The sequence below is a fragment of the Vicugna pacos genome, chromosome 16 (genome assembly GCF_048564905.1).
Source record: "Vicugna pacos chromosome 16, VicPac4, whole genome shotgun sequence".
Taxonomy (NCBI): domain Eukaryota; kingdom Metazoa; phylum Chordata; class Mammalia; order Artiodactyla; family Camelidae; genus Vicugna; species Vicugna pacos.
Genome location: NC_133002.1, coordinates 6,469,979 through 6,482,278, shown reverse-complemented (window position 1 = coordinate 6,482,278; position 12,300 = coordinate 6,469,979). Strand labels below are relative to the sequence as shown.

General features: G+C 45.2%; 2 protein-coding genes across 2 annotated transcripts in view; one reads left to right on the top strand and one right to left on the bottom strand.

Annotated features, from left to right (window-relative positions):
* Nucleotides 1–12,300, top strand: part of LOC102535275 (C-C motif chemokine 4) — a 68,101-nt gene that overhangs the window by 8,987 nt on the left and 46,814 nt on the right. The window contains exon 2 of the mRNA XM_072940320.1: nucleotides 2,990–3,097. The gene's annotated coding sequence lies outside the window, so the exon portion shown is untranslated. The remainder of the gene's footprint in view (nucleotides 1–2,989; nucleotides 3,098–12,300) is intronic.
* Nucleotides 1,123–6,277, bottom strand: LOC102545850 (regakine-1-like). Its single transcript, XM_006213367.4, has 3 exons — nucleotides 6,097–6,277; nucleotides 1,727–1,841; nucleotides 1,123–1,513 (listed from the first exon to the last, which is right to left on the bottom strand). Exons 1-3 carry the CDS (start codon nucleotides 6,164–6,166, stop codon nucleotides 1,423–1,425), a joined length of 276 nt encoding a protein of 91 aa, XP_006213429.1. The 5' UTR covers nucleotides 6,167–6,277; the 3' UTR covers nucleotides 1,123–1,422.

The window sequence follows — 12,300 nt, the reverse complement described above, 5'->3', positions numbered from 1 at the left end:
GGCCACGTAAAGTCTCTGTCACACCTGCCCAGCTTTGTACTTGCAGGGCAAAAGCAACCATAGGCAACGTGGAAACAAGTGGGCACGGCTGTGTTCCAATAAAACTTTATTTCAAAAAGCAGGCGGCAGCTGGATTTGGCCCCCAGGCCATAATTTCCACCCTAACCTGGAAATCTGGTATAATCCTATTGACCCAGCTCATTTTTTAGGGTAAAGGTGGGGGTGAAGAGACACTGTCTGGGCCATCAGCAAAGTGTTTCCACCTCCTGATTCACCACCCATCCCATGCTGCTTGGCCTCATGGAACTGACAGTCTTGTGATGGAGAAAAACATGAAAGAAATAACCACATATAATAAATACATAATTACCAAGTGTGATAAGAGCTATGATGGATTAATTATATGATTTTATAAAACAGTATGACTGGAGACAAAGCTTATACTAAGGGGTTATACTAAGAAGGATCATTTATCTGAGACCTAAGGGATGGGTGGGAATTGGCCAGTTAAGAGTGGTTATTATAGGAGACCTCAGAGAGGGAATAGCATATGCAAAGGTCCTGAGGCAAATCCTCCTTTTCTGCCTCACAGTCCACAGAACACTGCCATGTACCTGCCTCTATCTTTAGCTGAGGTGATGGTCGGGGGATGGTTAAATTTCCAGTCATTTTTATACTAGGCAGCATGGATGAGGGCCAGGGCAGCAACTGAAAGACTGTAAGATATCAGTGGCTGAGGAGGACAAGAAGGTGCTATTTGTAGTAGGTCTTGAGGGGTGCACAGGAAATGCTGGAACCGGCAGAGATGTCGGGAAGAGCTTTCAAGGAAGGGTGAGCTGCAGCACCCACAGAGACAAAGGGAATGATGAGCGGTGTGAGGTGGGCACCTCAGCTCTCCACCTGCAAATAAACCACCCCACTGAGCTTGCCCGTATTCACACTGTTGTTATCTAAGGACCGTGAACGAGGACTGCTCATTTGTCCTTCTCCTGATTCTAACTCCGCCCCCATCATTCTGGCACTTAAATTAGCTCCTACTGAAGTGTTTACAAGTCACCTAGTACATAGTAAATATCATAGACGTATCTGTAAAATAAAAGAAATAACCAGACTGTCTTGAGAGAATTGATTTAGACCACCAGGTCCTTTTCTACAGCACAGATTTATTTCAGCACCTGAGTGCCTGCAAAGGGAGGAGGGATGCTGTCCTGGGGCCCACAGGGCAGAGCATCATCATGGCAAAGCTTAAGGAGACAGTGGATCCTTCAGAGCAGGGGAGCGCAGGAAAGCAAGAATGGGCTTTCCATCAGGCCAGGACAACTCCAGGGAGCACCAGGGGCTGAGAGATTTGGCTGGGGAGGGGAGGTGACCCTGTGGCCTCTTCTCACATTCCCTGGGCTGTGGCGGTCCTACTGCTCCCAGCTACTTTTGACTGTCCAAGTATCTGATGTACTTCTCCACCCAGGCCTCCCTGGGGTCGGCACAGATTTCTCGCATCTTTTTAGTAAGGAAGCTGTGGAGCAAGAAGGAGAAAGATGAGAATTGAGAGGCAGCCAGAGGGAGAAGAACCCACTCCACTACCCCATTCTCTTCCCCTCAGCGGCTCCCTCCCATGTCCCTCCTCCCCACGTCCATCCCTAGAGAGCCCCAACCCCCTACTTCCTTCTCCCAGGCCCCCTGGTGCCCATATTTGCATCCTTTCCATCCTTGGTAGGACCCTACTTACATGACCCCCGGCTGGGAACACAGATCACTGGTCCTTTCATAATCTTTCACAAAGGAGAGCGGGATTTTTCTTGAAATGTAGGAGAGACAGCAGGTAGTCGGGCTATCAGCTGGTTCTGCAAGGCAGAGGGCTGTATGATGCTAAAATCTTCTCCACAAACAGCCTAGGCCAGTATCTCTCTTCCGCAGAGCATCAGGGATGGGGAAATGAGGGGGGGTGGGGGTGGGGATGGAGGGCAGAGGTAAGCCGGGAGCACTGGCAGGGAATGTCCTGGTCCCTCCCTGGCAGCTCTTCCTCCTCCCCATCTTACATGATCCTGCTCTAATATCTCTCCTCCTCCTCACCCGCACAGACAGCCCCTCCCAGCCTCTCCTCTCAGACCTTCCCCACGGCTGGGATGGGACTCTGTGGTCCTAGGGTTTCAAATTTCTGATTACCCTCAGGATTGGGGATAATCAGAAATCAGAATTCCTGGAAATTCTCAAATCATAGATTATATTCCATATTTGTCTTTTTTAAAGACTGAGATATAAATTGACGTATAACATTGTATTAGTTTTCAGGGTACCGTATTTTTTTATAACACTTTATTTTCATGTTTTAAAAATAATAATGGGTGACTGCATGGTAAACAGTGAAACACTTTTTCGTAATAGAGTTGTTTTAAAAGTTTCTGAGGTTTTCTGTTAAAAAAAAAAGGAAGGTAATAATAAATGATGTTTCTGTGTGTAGTGACAAGATTATATACTCAATAACATATTGAATGTTTTCTAGCAGATGCAGACAGTTGATAATGGAAAATATGAAGAGAACATTAACCCAAAATGAAGGGCCAGTGAAAATTATTTAAAAATGTAAAAAAATACAACCATTTAATATTTAAAATATAAAAGGTATTCAATTCAAATAAAATTTCAAACACAGGAAGAATCAATTGCATACTCTTTGTAGTCTTTGTTTTGTAACAAACGTTCCAGACACAGACCATGTTTTCCATTTTGCATTGACGTTGGCCAAATTGTTGAAAGCATGTCTAAATGCATCCTCAGATTGGGGTTGGAGTACTTAATGCTCCACGTAAGCTCATTTCCTTTTTGAATGATGGGCATTTCTTGTCTGCTTATCCTGAATTTGATTCTTCCGTTCAAATTGGTATTGCTTTGCTACTTTAGATTTTAATATAGAAATTAGCAAATGTATCTGGTGTCCTGTCCTTAGTATTCAACATTTATGCATTTGCTCTTTGTTTTTCTTCTCTTAAAGCATTTATGAAGCGCTCTCGCCTCGGGCAATTACTCAAATGCTGGGCAATGTCAGTGAACAGTATTATTCAAACAACATAATATCCACATCTCCTAGCAAGAATCACAGGTAAAATTGCCCATTGACGGACACATTTTGCTTCCTGAACCTGTTACTTCTTGAAACACCACTTATATAATTTATGGAAGTATAGTAGTTATATAAAGTATACAAAGTACACTATACTAAAGTTTTAAAGTGTATTCTATAAACGCATTAGCACTTCTTGGCAGCAGATGGAGCTGTGAACTCACACTTGTAACGTGGCAACAGCCTCAAGCTGTTGGATTGAGGACCACCTCTCCCCAACGTGCTCCTGTCCCGATCCCCCCAGATGCTGATCTTAACCTTGAACTCCACCTGCCAAGTGTTTCCTGCTCTTGCTGTTGATGTCAGTGAATTCCTTTAAATTAATAACATCTCTCTGTTGAGTGTTAAGCTTGAAGGAGAATTGCAATAGTTTTCCCCATTTTCCCAATTTCTCAACTGAGTTTTCTCAGGATTTGGGATTTAGAAAAGCATGTTATTGGGGGGAGGGTATATATAGCTCAGTGGTAGAGTGCATGCTTAGCACGCACAGGGTCCTGGGTTCAATCCCCAGTACCTCCATTCAAAGATAAATAGATAAAAGAACCTAATCCCCCCCCACCCCCCCAAAAGCATATGATTTCCTGAGAAATGCTGAGAGGTAATTCCCACATGAAAATACTAGTGGATGCCCAGAGTGGGCCACAGCAGGGTGGGACTGTCCCCTGCAAATGAGAGGGCCTCCCTCACAGGCCTCAGGGAGAGGCTCCAAGGAAGAAGTTTGCTCTGCCTGGAGGTGCAGGGTCTTGGCTTGGAGGTAGAAAGCTAGACTTGTCCTTGTATCTTCTCCCAAGAGCTGTGTGACTCCAGACAGGATAGTCACCCTTTCTGAACTTTTGTCCTTAAAACGGCAAATAATATCAATGGGACAGGTCTTGTGCAAATTGATTTCTATGCCGATCATTGTTTTGTGCAGTAAAGGCCTTATTACCCCCGTGGAACAGATGAGGAAACTGAGGGTCAGGAAGGCCAAAAAGGGCACAAAAGGTCACAAGCTGAAGAGGGCAGAACTTCCAGACTGAAGCTCTCTGGATGCACATGTGTCTGCTTCTGCCCCACCACTGTACTCCAGCATGTTGACTAAGTGGGTGGAACAGAGTAGGCTTTTAATATATATATTTGTTGAATGAATTCAGTTTGAATCTCTGTTTTTATGACTATGAAGCCAGCTGTTTCTTCATTCTCTTTTGCTGTTCTCTGAAGTTAAAAAAACCCCTTCCTTATGGTAGCTCACAGAGAAAAAAATGTGACAATGAATATATATATATTCATGTATAACTGAAAAATTGTGCGCTACACTGGAATTTGACACAACATTGTAAAATTATTATAAATCAATAAAAAATGTTTTTAAAAAAAACCCTTCCATTTATAGATGGTCCCCAACTTAGGATTTTTCAACTGTACGACGGTGTGAAGCAATACACATTCAGTAGAAACTACTCTGAATTCTGAATTGTGATCTTGTCCTGGCCTCGTGATATGTGGTAGGTCCTCTCTCGGGATGCTGGGCAGGGCAGCTGCAGCTCCCTGGTCAGGCACAGGGACACCAGAGTCAACACCAATACACTGACAACCACTCTGCTCCCTGACAGCCAGTCTGTTGTTCATTTTCAGGACAATGTTCAAAAAAAAAATGACACGAGCTAGTCAACATTCTATCCTAAAATAGGCTTTGTGTTGGATGCTACTGCCCAGCTGTAGGCTATGTGAGTGTTCCGAGCGTGTTTAAGGGAGGCGAGGCTAAGCTATGCTGTTTGGTATGTTAGGTGCATGAAATGCATTGTCGACTTCCATTATTTGCAGTTTACAAAGGGTTTATCAGGAGGGAACCCCATCATAGGTCAAGGAAGACCTGAATTAAGTCTTTGCTAAAAGCCTGGTGCCTGGCTTAGTTCCTGATGTGGCTTATCTCCATCCCTCACAACAGCCCTGCAAGAAAGTGCTCCTTATCCTATTTGCAGATGGCAAGTCACACGACAATAACTGGAATTAGGGGAGAGCAGTGAAAAAGAAAAACCAAAACTCTTTTGCAATCAAAATTCCTAGAAAACAGCCATCACTCTTTGCACTGGCACGATGTTAAATGACAGCCCTGGGAAGGAGTGTTTTTCTGTCTCTGAATTTGGTTGCAATTCCGCTCAGGAGAGTAGTTTCGGGGGAAACCTCCTCCAGGGCCCCCACCGTGCCCCCTTCTGCCCTGGCTCTCACCCACTGCAGAGACAGCCATGCCTGTTGAGGGCGGTGAGCTGGGAGTCAGAGCTTATCACATACATGCCAGGAGTGGCTCTGTGCTGGATACACACGAGATGACTCCTATAGGGAGGCTGACAAGGTGTCTTAGGCTCAGATGCCCTCCCAGGCCAGATGATGGCAGGTGGGTGCGGCCCGGCAGTGGGGACCCCGGACGCCTCGGGAGCGCCCCCTGGCTAAAGGGACAGCATCACCACCTCAGTTCCTTGGAGGTTAGCTCACAGAAACTGGGCACCTGTCTGCTTGATCTTCCACATTTGCGAAAGAAATGGGCAATGTGGATTTTTCAATGTTTCCAATTTTTCAGTGTTGGCAACCAATCCAATTATGGTAAAATCTAAGCCGTGAAGACAGTTTGATCTTTTGTGTTTGCCTCCCTCCCAGTTTCTGTGGTTGCCTGGCTCCTGTGCGTCCCTGGGAGACAGCTGAGCCGACAGCCTGGAGGGCTCAGGGTCAGCCTCTCTCTCTAGCCTGGGGACCAAGGGTCAGGAAAGCTGTATTGAGAGGCAGCTGTCCTCTCCCCAGAGGAGGAGAAGCAACTTCTGACCAGGACTTGGGAGACACCCCTGGTATAGACGCTGTCTGTCTCGCAGGGACCTCTGGGCCACCTTTCTGGACCACCCACATCTCCCTGTAGCACCCCCCGCCTCCCCCCACCCCCTGCAGCCCCATCACCATTTCCACCCACCGTGTTCTCTGCTCAGAACAATGAGAGGAAGAGGTCTCACCTGGACTGGCCTCAGAGTGGAGGGCAGCGATGGTGAGGAGGAAGGCCAGGGTGGCCAGGCTGACCCTCATCCTTCTGGTGGCTGACAGCTGCAGGAACAGGGCTGGGCTGAGAACTCCTGCGTTCTCTGGCTACTTGAAATCCAGACCCTGAGCCCCCTTTATAAGAAGTTGCTGCTCAGGAAGTCACAAGATCGAAAGATCTAAGATTGCATGGGAGTGTGGCTTTTTTGGAATTGTGACCAATGACATATCTAAAATATGAGAACTAAGTCATTTAGCCCAAGAAAAGCGGAAGGCAGAGAATGACTCTGCGCTTCACATTTGGCTTATATCTTGAGGGGGGTGGTGAGAGAAGCCCAGAGACCAAAGGCTTTTCTCTCCTCTCCTGCTCCTCCCCAGGGAGCCTGGGTCAGCCCGCTCAGTGAGCCCATCCTCAGGTGTGGACCATGGGCTCAGAGGCCCGGGAGACTGTCTCAGCACCAGCAGCTCGAGGGCTGGCCGGGATAGGGGTGTGGGCGTACTGTGCTGTGTCCACCCCGAGCACAAGACTCAGGCCTAGTAGGGAGCTGGGTCCAGAGGGATCCTGGGATGGCTGGGCCTCACCAGCCAGCACTGGACTGGAAGCCCTCACCTAGGCCGAGCTGAAGGCTCCTGCCCCCTGCCCAGCACAGGGACCTTGATCAGATCCTTAGCAACCAAGGAAGTGGCACAGGGCTCTCTGCTCAGCCAGGACTGACACCAGGAGTGGGACTGAGGGACAGGTTTCTTTTGGATCGAGCTGGGGGAGCCAGAGGCAGGGCAGTGTGTTCCACGGAATGCAGCTGTATCTTGTCACCTCAAGTTTGTGCTGCAGGATCCCTGCACAGGATGCCACAGTGGCTTAGTGACTGAGTGGTAGGGTGACCAACCATCCTGGTTTGCCTGGGACTAAGGGCGTTCCTGGGATGTGGGACTTTCAGTGCTAACTCTCAGATGAGTTGGTTACCCTAGTAGAGCCAGGTAGAGGTGAATGTCTCCCACCTCCACTCCCACCAAACTCAGATTAGGCACCTGTGTGGCTTTTTCAGTTTCCTTTTATTGTTGCAGAATACATATAATGTAAAACTTGCCATCGGGAACACTTATGTGTACAGTTCAGTGGTATTAAGTACATTCACACACTGTACAATCATCACCACCATCCATCCAGAGAACTTTTTCCATCTTGCAAAACTAAAACTCTATCCCATTAAACAATAACTCCCCATTCTCCCCTCCCCGAACCACTGGAAATCACTGTTCTACTTTCTGTTTCTATGAATTTGGCTGGTCGAGGTACCTTGTCTATTAGTGGAATCATACAGAGTTTGTATTTTGGTGATTGGCTTATTTCACTTATTATAGTGTCTTCAAGGTTCATCCATTTTGTAGCATTATGTCATAATTCCCTTTCTTTTTTGAAGGCTGAATAATATTCCATTGTGTGCATAGAATCACATTTTGCTTATCCATCCATCTGTTCACAGATACTTGGGCTGCTTCCACTTTTTAGCTGTTGTGAATAAATTTTGCGATGATCACGAGCATATAAATATCTCTTTAAGACCCTGTTTTCAATTTTTTTGCATATATACCCAGAAGTGGGATTGCTGGATCGTATGGTAAATCCATTTTTAATTTCTTCAGGAACTGCCTAAAAAATATACTTTTTTAATAGTTCCAGATGCACTGTTTTCCACAGCCATTGCACCATTTTATATTCCCATCAACTGTGCCCAAGAGTTCCAATTTCTCCACATCTTCACCAACATTTGTTATTGTCTGTATCTTTGAGAGTTGCCATATTAATGGTGTGAGGTGATACCTTATCGTGGTTCTAAGCACCTGTGTTTTGATCAATTTTGTATAATGGGATTCCAGTTTGTTTGCAAAGAAAATATTCTCCTACTAAAAATAAAATTTTAACCCCCTCTTCTGTTGGAAAGAGCAGGAACCTTTGATCTAATCAGAGCGCGTGTTTTAGTCCTAGAGTCTACCAATTATAAGCTAGCGGAACTTCAAAGGAATTTCCTTAAGCTTTTAAAGCTTTACATGGTTACTGAAAGGAGTACGGGACATAATCTAAGGGAGTGAAATCTTCCTTTAATGTCAGGGCTGATGTCCATTCATTCAGTAGAAGTCAACTGAGCTGCTACAGTGTGCCAGGCACTTTCTAGGTGCTGGGGATACAGAAGCAGACAAGGAAAGCAAGGCTTCTGCTTTTCAGGTGCTGAGATTGTAGTGAGGAAGTCAGACAGACAAGGTAGTAGGAGGTGGAGTTCAAAGATATGAAGAAAATAGAAACAAATTTATGGTTACCAAACGGGAAAGGGTGGGGGTATAAAGTAGGAGTTTGGGATTAGCAGATACAGACTACTATGTGTAAAATAGTCCTGCTGTAGAGCACGGGGAACTATATTCAATATCTTGTAAAAACCTATAATGAAAAAGAATCTGATATACATATATTCTGAATCACTATGCTGTACACCAGAAATGAACACAACATTGTAAATCAATTATACTTCAATAATTTTTTAAAAAGGTAGGAAGAAAGTAAATCAAGGCGATGTGATGGAGAGCGCCTGAGGGTTGAGTGGAGGTTAGCTGTGGAGAGGAATGGATGGAGAGCCATGGATGGAGGAATAAGCCAGTCAGGAGAGTCTCTTCAGAGCGGGTATCATTTCAGCTGGCACCTGCTTGTGGAGGAGGAGCCAGACCTGCACAGATCAGGGGAAGTGTCCTGGATGAGGGAACAGCAAGGGCGGAGACCTGGAGAGGGGAATGTGTGTGCTGCATTTGAGGAGTAGGCAGAGGAGCCCGTGACTGGAGAGAAAGGAGGTGAGCTCCATTGTCCAGGTCCTTTGGGTCTGCTCACTCAACAGTTTGCATCCCATTTCATCCGTATGGACCCTGCAGGTAGTGACAAAGCGAGCCAGTGTGGCTCCTATTCCCGTGGGGCTGTGGGTAGCTATATTCTGGAGAGCAGGTGGGTGGATGTAGCAGGAACACTTGTCCGTTGCTTTAAGGAAAGCAAGGAAGAGAAGACCATGGATTCCTCCCCCTTCAACTTCAGTCTCCCTCCGGTAGGTGGATGGAGAGGTTCTGAGCTGCCTGATTTCTCCCAACAAACAGGACCCTAAGTGAGGAGCAGTGCTTTTCCCCATTCTTTGTAAGTTCAGAGAGATGGAGGGGCATGTCGTGGATGCCTCTGATGACTGTCTTCTTCCTCCCTGCTTCCTGTGGGCTACTGGGTGTGCACAGGACTGGGTAGGTGACAGACAGTGGCCTTTGTCCCTTGGTTAGCAGAACATCAGGTTGTGGAGGATGTGGGGGGACACACAGGGGCAGGAGGGTGGAAGAAGCTGACTCATATTAGCACTTGGGTCCCTATGCTGACTCCAGGCTCTTGAACCTAAGTTCCTGGTGACTCTGAGTCATCTGCCTTCCGTGCTTTGGTAAGCAACATGCACCTTCTCCCGAAGCTTTATTCATGCTTAACCGACTACTTCTCTATTCAAAGGAGACAGGCTAGAGTGGGGGAGGGGAAGTTGGGGAGGATTAAGGCTCCAAGGGATTTTTCGGGGTCAAATCGTTGTCTTTGTTTTTGCATCGGCACACATCACAACGTGCCAGCCCCGCAACAGATTGTACATCCATTTACTGAATTTTACTGTTTTCCCAGCAGATCAAGGATACTTCTATTAAATGCTGGAGATCAGAGCTTTGGTCTACAGCTTCTTCTAGCCCCCTGTTCCTTGGATATCTGTTGCTGCTAGAGGAGGAAGTAGAGGTGGTCCAGCCTCACTTGCCCTAGCTGCATCCATGCTGACTTGCAGTGAGCACTTCCTTTTAAAAGTGCTAACAAAAAGTTTCTTAACAAGACTTGCCTATGTATACCATCTTGCCCAAAACCGAGGTGGCAGACCCCTCTCAAGTTCATAGAATCATCTTCTTTCCTGTTCCTTTTCTAAGTGGTGTTTCAAGAAGTAACAGGTTTGTTCCTCTTACATACTACAACCTCTCTGCCTTAGAATCCACAGAGTATCAGTCTCCACTGTAAGTCATCTCAGCTGCTAGAAAGGACTTCATCCAAGCCAAGGAATGAAACACCATGCAATCTAGCTACCCATTTTGGGCTTCAGTTTCTTCTTATCCCTGGGAATTATGCCCTTTTAGACTCTAATGGACAGAGAAGGGACAAATAAAAACTGGAGACCAAGCATTTTGCTTTCTCTTTTCTACCTGTTCCATTAACACTCTTTGTTCATTCATCAGTTCACCCATTTACTCTTTCATTTATTCTGTAAACAATTATTGAATGAGTACTATGAGCTGAGCCCTGTTCCTGGCTACCTGCTATATTCAGCATCACCAAGACCTCCCCTGGGTGAACATTTATTTTCAATTCTAACAGTAGTAAGGAAAGATAATGGGAAAAGAAAAAGCTTTAATTTCTTTGAGAAGCAAAATTATGTGTTCAATACCCTTAAGTAGGTAATATGTCATTTTTCTTATTTTTTCTTGGTATATGAGGAATGCTAACCAATGATATGAGTTGTGTCTATCTTTTCTAAAGCTGGGACCCAAGCTGTGATTTCCTATCTAAGTTGCAGAGTTCTGGTATAATCTTAAGAGTAGTTACTCTCCTTTATTTTCCCCTCCATCTTCCTGAAATTTTCGGTGTAATTTAATAAGATGTTGTTTGGAATATATCCTGTTGTCTCATTCAAAAATGACCATTTCATATAAATGATCAAAAGACACATGAAAAAATGCTCCATATCACTAATTATCAGAGAAATGCAAATCAAAACTACAATGAGGTATCACCTCACACCAGTCAGAATGGCCATCATTCAAAAGTCCACAAATGGCAAATGCTGGAGAGGCTGTGGAGAAAGGGGAACCCTCCTACACTGCTGGTGGGAATGCAGTTTGGTGCAGCCACTGTGGAAAACAGTATGGAGATTCCTCAAAAGACTAGGAATAGACTTACCATATGACCCAGGAATACCACTCCTGGGCATATACCCAGAAGAAACCCTACTTCAAAATGACACCTGCACCCCAATGTTCATAGCAGCACTATTTACAGTAGCCAAGACATGGAAACAGCCTAAATGTCCATCAACAGATGACTGGATAAAGGAGCTGTGGTATATTTATACAATGGAATACTATTCAGCCATAAATACCAACAACATAATGCCATTTGCAGCAACATGGTTGCTCCTGGAGAATGTCATTCTAAGTGAAGTAAGCCAGAAAGAAAGAAAAATACCATATGAGATCGCTCATATGTGGAATATAAAAAAAAACATAAATACAAAACAGAAATAGATTCATAGATATAGAATACAAACTTGTGGTTGCCAAGGGGGCAGGGAGGTGGGAAGGCACAGACTGGGATTTCAAAATGTAGAATAGATAAACAAGATTATACTGTATAGCACAGGGAAATATATACAAGAACTTATGGTAGCTCACAGCGAAAAAAAATGTGACAATGAATATATATATGTTCACGTATAACTGAAAAATTGTGCTCTACACTGGAATTTGACACAAAATTGTAAAATGACTATAACTCAATAAAAAAAAAAAAGACCATTTCATAGACCCACTTCAGATATGATATCCCCTGACGTGGCAAATATACCTCTTTCCATCCCTCCAGTCTACTGAAGCAGGGGATTGAAAAGAAGGGAGAAGAGAGAATCATTGCCCAGGGCAGGGAATGTTACTGCTTCATTACTCCCTTCACCATCAAGGCAGATGAGAGAGCTCCAAGGGAAATATTTGTAGAGATTGGGGGTGCCGTCAAGGAAGGAGAGAGTCTTCTCAATACCTGGTAGATTCAACATAGACAGTATATTTGCTGATGTGCCCTGAGTATGCCCGAATAGGGGTAAGGGGATGGGAGAGAGATGCCAAGCAGAGAGACTTTGCCTGCACTCTGACTTTCATTTGATAAGCGTGAGCAAAGCGAAGATGCCATAGGAGGAAGAGGGACTTGAATTATCTTGCCTTTGCCCACCCAAGTGGATGATCTCTTGGTTAGCTGGAAGCAAAGTATCAGTATCATGGAACAGGGAATGTCAGGTTAAATCTGTTCCAGGTAGAACAACACCTTGAGAGACAGGGATCTGATGGTGAAAAGCATGGGACACGAATGACCTAGG